We start from the raw sequence: 7,860 nt of genomic DNA on the forward strand, positions 1-7,860 counted from the left end.
TAATATGCTTGTCAATCAGACTGAGCCAAGTAACCACATGTAGTGATGACTTCTGCTGAGGATGCTAGGACTGGCAATGTAGCTGCAGTGGTCAATGTACTAGGCTTGCTGGAGCTATGGGGTATTCAGAAGTGGATTATCATCTTATGGCTGGATGCCAAATGGAAATGTGTCGGAGTGAGAGGAGCTCAAACGTTACCTTTCTGGAGGCACATTTCTAGAGAAGATTCCTAACAAAAGGAGACCACTTGGGAGTGATGTCTCATTCAAAGCAGATAATTACCAAGGACGCTTCCCTTACAGGCAGGGGAGCAGCATGGTGACAGAAGAGCACAGGAGGCGTGTGGCCTATTCCCCTCAAATCCTCTCCCCTCTGGTGTAAGTTTAGAGCACATCAACTAGCTGGAATTTATGGTGGTCCATCAAGTTCTTCTGACCAGGTCTTCGACATAGCCACGTGTTGCACTGCTCAGACATCGTTGTGACGGTCAATTATATTGACCATCAGTGTGGAACAAGGTCGAGTGGCAGTTAGGAGGGGTGAAATAGTCCACTATTTTCATATGTAACTATAGGTTTTATGAACCCTGGATAACCACCAGGTGTGTCATTCAGATCTGGCGCAGACTTAACAAGAACGTTCCAGGGAAAGATGACTGTATTACAGTTGTGGTAATTACAAATACTGTCATGCATCACCGTGTGACTTGCCTGGAAGGTTTAAGCATGCATGTGCATGTGAGTTATTCGGGGGATTTATAACAGTGAGTTATTCAGGGGATTCAAAAATAACTATATGTACTCTAACTTGCGTTTGAGTCTCACATCCTGGTACAGTAGATAAATTAGGGTTGATTAGGGTTAAATAGGGTAATGTCTGACATCTAAATGTTTAATTTTTTTTAAAAAATCAACATTGCTTTTACAAATCTTTGGTATTTATATCATTTGGGAAGTTCCCAAGACCAAGAACAAGGTGAGGTGAGAGGCCTAAAATGGTCAGAAATAAGATTTGTAATTGTAATGGAATACTAGAATACTATTTAATACAAAATACAATAGCATCAAATCAATATATGTTAAAATTCTAATTCAATGGCCTCATCTTGCTTTGTCTTATTACCTAAATCCAGTCCTATATCTCCATCATCCCGCACAGTTTTAGGGTTTACCTGATCTAGCACAACTCAGTAGGTAATTATTAAGCCTTCCATGAGCTGGATCAGGAATGCTAAAGCAGGGAAATCGTTCAGAGTCGTGGCCCCCCAGGACTGTAGCCCCCGATATAAATGAATTACATCACAGTGCGGTACATTTCAATGCACTGGATCTTTTGAAGCTACGACTAGACACAACAAGAGTAGATTAGTCCTAACATAAATGACAACAATCAGCCATATAGACTATAAAGCAATAGTTTATAAACAGGTTTAGGAAGACCAGAGCCATACAAAGAATTGTGTTTTGTCTCTTCTAACACACAAATCTTAGCTTATGAAAACATTCAATGAGGTGTTTCCACCTTCAGAAAACATTTCAGCGAGTACTTTAACTGTCTTGTGGGCTGTAAAACAGGCCAAAGGTTTGAATGTAATTCGAGGAGTAATTTGTTGCAACGTACACCATGTCATTTCATGTGAGGAGAGTGCAGTGCTAAGAATAACCATTTGTCCATTAGGTGACTCCTGCTGGTTCTTCACATGCTTAACAAGCCTCTGGAAATTGTTATCGGCTCTCAAATGAAATAAGTACATGTATACAAATGAGTTATGCAATTTATTTCAGAAAAACTGAATAAGGCCAATGAAGAAAAGTGAATGTATCTGCAAAGAGCATCAGGCAGAGTAGAGCTAATAACATAACGCTAGAGCTCCTTAAATCTGATTTTTGGTTTGAGATCTGAAAAATGGGTACTAAACTGTTCTGCTGGGGAATTATCCTCAATATACGTTTAGTGTGTGTATATATATATATATATATATATATATATATATATATATATATATATATATATATATATATATATATATATATATATAAGAAAAGTGCATATAGTTAAGCTTTATGGTATGGAATCTTTTTAAAGATACACTATATCCACATTTCAAGTGAAAGATACATAAGAAAAAAAAAAAAACCCCTAACATAACCCAGTGAAAAGACAATGTACAGTTTAGTACCCTTTTTACTGACAGCTGGCATGTATTCACAGCGGCATGTCATTAAGTGTTCCATGTCTTGAGTTTCATCCATAGTCATGTCTAATTCCATTTCAGTGCCTGGAAACATGAGTCAGCCAGCACATTAAGTGTTGAAGAGAAATGTAATACAGCATATGTTATGAACAGTAACACTCTGATGTGTTAAAATTGCATAACTGTAAATACTAAACTGTCTGCACTTATTCAGATTGCTTTAGTCCATTAATATGATTATTTAAATCAGGAATGACATTCGTGGCAGTGTAAGGAGGCACAACAGTAGTTTGGTTTCATGCATCTGAAAGAGTAGCGGATAGAAAATTTGCAATACAAAACATTTGCATAGGAGTTTGCATGACTACAACAAGCATACAAGCACTATCTGAGCTTGAAGTGTATATGAGAAAAATACCATAATGCTTGGAGCTAAGGTCAGCACTGAGGTTCAGCTTGACACCAACTGTGTAGATTTTGGATTTTGTCTTGTTTAGTCTGTAATATTATACTTTACAATCAGGAATATTATTGTATTGTCTAAAATCCCCACACAGACAGAGAACAGAGTTAAGTTGAACTTGTATAAGTCACTATATATGTAATATAATAAATCACCTTTTTGTTAATCAAAAACCTATTTCTTACTTCATTGCTACTCTACAGATATTTGCACTCACAGGTTTCTGGACATGCAGTAAACATTTCTCATCAAAAGCAGCACTAAAAAAAAAAATAAAATAATTCAAGTCATATCGATAAATATCTTCACAGAACTATGGTCTAGTGCTTTTTATGACTTTTTTTTGCAGCAACTTTGAACTCAGAAGATAAGGCCTTCTTCTCAAGTAAACAAAATGTTTTGCAGTCAACTGAAGGCATGAAAGTACATGCAAGTGCAGCACATCAGCAGTTTCTCTTTTTCTCAGTTTCTCTTTTTCGGACTTAGCAAAGTGTTAGTAATTGAGCTGCTCACGGTTTCCCCTTTAGATCTGAAGGAATGTGTCTTCATAAAGTGACTTTAAATGGGCTACTGTTAGGCATTACAGTATACTACAAAGTGCGAAGATAATTGTGTTTTCCACAGGGATATGTCCTGTGTTTGTGGATTCTAAATATTTATCTTGAGTATACTGAGAATGATTGTAGTGATTCTAGCCAATATGTGATGGTAAGATGGTGATAGAAAGCTCTTGAATGAGTGATGTTGGGTCACATATGTTGCGCAGACAACTGCTGTTGTGATCTGGGCTCCTGAGCACGCTCCCAGGGCTCCACTGCAAAAACCTCCACAAATCCGGTTAAATATTCTTTGACGGAATACACTGCATACCATCCGAGGCACAAATGAGACATTCTGCAAAGCAACATAAGCTTTCTCAGATGGACAAGAGTCTCACGTGTGGTCCTGTACATGAAGCCAACCAGATGCCCAAGTATTGGATTGATCCAATTTCGTCAGTCACGGTGGATTGGGTCGATTGGAGACGCAGACCAGGGCCAGAGACCCATGGTCAAATAGCTTGTATGGTAAAGACCCTTTAGACGTCCAGACATCGGTTTTAGGGTCATAGCACTCAAAGCAATCAGAGTCCTCAATGATATCATGGCTGTTGAGGAAGCGCCCTCCTGTCACGTAGAGCTTGTTGTTGATCACAGTCGCTGAGTGATGCATCCTCCTTTCCCTCATGTTCTCACATTTAACAAACTTGTTGGCTTTGGTGTCATAAGCAATCATCCTTCTTGTGTACCCTTTATTGGACAAAAAATCAATTCAGTAAAAGCTACCCTTGTTTATAATTGTCCAATACAATTTGTACCAAGCTCACCTCCAATGATGTAAATCTTGTCTTCTATGACAGCGGCAGGTGCACAGACATTCTTTACTGTCCTGGTTTCCATTCTTAACCACTGGTTGCGTGAAATGTGATAAACCTTGTAATGGTAAACGATATTTGACTTTATAAAAGAAATGAAATCAGACCATGATTTAGAGCATATAAGTAAATTCTACCTTAAAAGTTAATTACCTGTATCAATCTCACTGGATTCTGCATGGAGTCCTCCCCTCCGAACACATAGATTCTCTGGTCATTGGCAGCCACTGCAGGATGGAGCACTGCTATTGGCATTGGGGACATAGGTTCCCACTGGTTGAACATGCTGTTGTAGCGCTCCACGGTGTTAGAGATCTGTTTATCGGCCCCTATGCCTCCAAGAACGAAGATGAAGTGCAGGTAAGAAACACTCTGATGGGCATAACGCGGTTCAAGCATGGGTTCGGCCGTCCTCCACTGGTTGGTCTTAAGTGAGAGGGTATAGACTGTGGCACTAACTGTGCTGTCTCCCGATGCCAAGCTGAGGCTGAGACCTCCAACAACATACAGAATACTATGTATGCAGACATAAGCGGCCTTGTACAAGCGCAAGGGCAACTTGGCCAGCCACTGCCAGCGCTGCGTACGTTCATCATAGAGCAGCGCCTCTCGAGATGTCTGCTCATTGTTCTTGCGACCCCCTACAACAACTAAAGTCTCCCGGCAGGTGTAACGACGCGGTGTGGTCCAGAGAGGCTTTAGCTCACGTGTGCATTTGGCGCTAACAGAAAACATCAGCCGCCGCACTGACTCAATGATCTCTGTGCAAAGGGTGGAGGACTGGACAAGTGGATCATTGGCTATGAACTGGAAGAGGTATGTAGGATGGATATACCGCAAGCGTACCTTCTTGAAGAGATCATGGATGGCACCACGCCGAGAAAAAGGATCATGGTGGATCCAGGCCAAGAGTGTTTCGAACACCTGTTCTTCCTCAGCACAAAGCCTGTCATCCTCCAGGTAACACATTAGCTCAGGCAGCGTGAGTTCACAAAAGTCCTCTGAGGCAGCCACGTCTGAGAAACAGCGCACAGCCATCTCCTTTGCCCGCTCTCTCAAGCTCTCACAGTGCAGGATCTCTGAGAGGCGGATCATGCTCAAGCAATTGTCTGGGTTCAGCTGCTTCTGCAAGAAGGCTGAGCAGGCCTCAAAAAGCCTTGTGTACTGCAGCATGGATGCAGCTTGCATCAGAGGCAGCACTATTTCCATGCTTATTGTAATGGTTCCAGTATAGATGTAGTCTACAATACCACTCAAGATCTCAGAGCTGATGCCTTTCAGATCCACTCTAGTCTGGCTGCTCTCACGGAAATTGCTGCAGAACATGGCATGGAAGTAAGGACTGCTAGAAACCAGAACGTTCCTGTGGCATGGGATCTCCAAATCTTCAGTGCAGAGGAGCATGTCGGTGAAGATCTGCTCATGCCTTAGGCAGTTCAGCTGGCACAACATTTGGGCTGGGAGTTCTTGGTCTCTGAATGGAAGGTGCTCAAGGGATGAATAGGCCATTCTGAATGAGAGACAGAGTAAGATCAATTACATTTACATTTACTCATTTGGCAGATACTTTTATCTATAGTGACTTACAATCAGGTCTTGTGAAAGGACCCAAAAGTGGCACTTTGTTGGTGTTGGGTTCTAACCTCACAACCTTATGTTCATTAGCCTATTACATCCTGATATGGCACTTAGAAGTTTAGCTAAGTACTTGTGCAGCCAATGAACCAGATATAGTATTTTCCTTGCCTGGTCCTGCATGTAAGGTATTATTTTCTCCTCTAAATCATCAACATTCATGTAATGCTTGTAGGCCACTGTTTCTTAACAAAACCGATTTTAACAAGGCGGATATGTCACATTCCAGCTGTGTCCAAACCCTCACTGGGTTTGCCCTTGACAGTCCCACTGTTTGAACGAGGGCATTTAGTGAAGCTATTATTGGCATTGAGTTGTCCATTTGCCCCAGAGACAGCTACCAACTTTAATTCCCCCCATATCACACAAGCCATGCTGGCTGTTATTTTAAGAGGTTAATCATTATTGGGTATTATTAACTACCATTACTAAGAGTGTGACGACAGAGAATGACCAATGGCATTCCCCAGCCTTGTCATAGAAAGAAAAAAAAAATCAAATGACAATTACTATTTAAACGTTTTCAAATGCATTCTTAAAGTAGTAAAGTAGTGTTTTCTGGTGTAAAAGGTAGGAATCATAATGTAGTAACCCACTTTTAAATGGCTTGAATATAACATTGTAGAAAGCAAAAACCTAATTAACACATGCAGTGTTTACTTAACACCTACAGTGGTCAAATAAGTCCACAAATGAACACTGTGAGAATTAAATTAACGCTGGGGAATTTGCACTTCATGAGCAAAGCCATCAGATCCCATCAGTGAATTGTGCTGGGGTACAGATATTTTGTGTAATATAATATAATGCAAGAAATTAAAGTATTGTCTCTGACAGATAGATAAAACAATAAAGCAAACAACAGAGAGGTTCATTAATGGAGCAAATCCCTTTCTAAACAATTAACAAATTAAGATTTTTTACTAAAAAATAAAAAAAAAACTTTAGTTAAAATAAATTGAAGTTACATTGAGTTTCCCTAGTAAAAGTAGTATAATTAGGACCCTATTAATAATGGGCCTACATGAATTAATACAAAGGACTCAAATTAATATTATTATAAATCAATTCAGATTACTTAAATAACGCTTCTTGCAAATAATTTACAGTAAAATAGGATTTAAGAGATAAATTGAAGGCAATGATTAGATTGGCCAGATTAAAACTGTCTTCAGCATCAGCCCAATAAACCCATGTGCGATGTGCGCTTACCTTGTCTGTTCTAAAGGATCCGGTCAAAATCAGTTACAGTTCAGCCTCATTCACGGGCTAAACAGTTCTCCCTGTAACTCTTAGCAAATAAAGATAATGACAGACAGACATAGACATAGAGAAAGCTTCAGTGAGTGGTCATGTTAAGAGCCTGCCACGAGGTTGCTGCATACAGTCCAGGTTCCCAGAATAGTTTTGGAGACTAGATTCGTCCGTGCCTTTGACCCTCTCCTTGTTTGTTCCCACACTGGTTAGCCATACACCATGTGCTTTGTATGTTTACTATTACGGGGACCGAGGGTTTAGCTTAGACTGGGGACCATCAACAAGGTTCAGGGGTTTGTTAACGCCCCTTGATGATCTTGTGTAACTCAGGAAGCTGGTAAATATAGAGATGTGCTGATGGCTGGGCTGAGTTGGGGGAACAGCTGAGCATATAGGCCTGGTTACCTCGGTTTGCCTCAGAGTGGGGAGGTGAGGAGGACCACAACGGGTTGCCATTCACCTACTCATCACTCTAGGGACAGGAATAAAAAATTATGTTGGACTCTAATGAGAGGTTTGCATTAATGCCAAAGATTGTCGTTACCTTAATGTAGAACTTTGATGTGGAGGAATGCTTGTATAGACCAAGAGAATAAATGCATTCAAAGTTATCTCTCGTGCACCTGCTCTCTCTGAAGCTCCTTCCCAGCCCCAGGGTCCAACAATCTACTAAAGGATGAAAAGGTTTCAGAACAGAAAGAAAACTAACTGACTATTTGACTTGCTGAGGTTGCAGAGGCAAGACCTTTGAAAGAAAACAGGCTTTAGGCAGATGCTAAAGGTGATGAAATTTATGTGACATTGTAAATGGAAAAATTAAGTCAAAGTAAAGAGAAAAAAAAACATAATTTTTCAGCATTGAATCTAAGCAAGCATTTGTCTGATGATTAAAAAAA

The 7,860-nt window shown here is 40.2% G+C and overlaps 1 protein-coding gene across 1 annotated transcript; it reads right to left on the bottom strand.

Annotated features, from left to right (window-relative positions):
• Positions 1-2,154: 2,154 nt before the first annotated feature.
• klhl38a (kelch-like family member 38a) lies at positions 2,155-7,627 on the bottom strand. The gene is made up of 4 exons (XM_047158783.2): positions 6,920-7,627; positions 4,226-5,582; positions 4,025-4,130; positions 2,155-3,947 (listed from the first exon to the last, which is right to left on the bottom strand). Exons 2-4 carry the CDS (start codon positions 5,579-5,581, stop codon positions 3,658-3,660), a joined length of 1,752 nt encoding a protein of 583 aa, XP_047014739.1. The 5' UTR covers position 5,582; positions 6,920-7,627; the 3' UTR covers positions 2,155-3,657.
• Between the last annotated feature and the right edge of the window lie 233 nt (positions 7,628-7,860).

The sequence above is a fragment of the Ictalurus punctatus genome, chromosome 12 (genome assembly GCF_001660625.3).
Source record: "Ictalurus punctatus breed USDA103 chromosome 12, Coco_2.0, whole genome shotgun sequence".
In the NCBI taxonomy this organism is placed as follows: Eukaryota; Metazoa; Chordata; class Actinopteri; order Siluriformes; family Ictaluridae; genus Ictalurus; species Ictalurus punctatus.

Excerpts from the sequence above, each read along its gene's own strand:
- klhl38a (XM_047158783.2), bottom strand. The coding sequence starts at position 5,581 with ATGGCCTATTCATCCCTTGAGCACCTTCCATTCAGAGACCAAGAACTC. Across the intron at positions 4,131-4,225 it reads ATCCAGTGAGATTGATACAG|GTTTATCACATTTCACGCAA; the intron begins GTAATTAACTTT and ends TACCATTACAAG. Across the intron at positions 3,948-4,024 it reads CAAGATTTACATCATTGGAG|GGTACACAAGAAGGATGATT; the intron begins GTGAGCTTGGTA and ends TGTCCAATAAAG.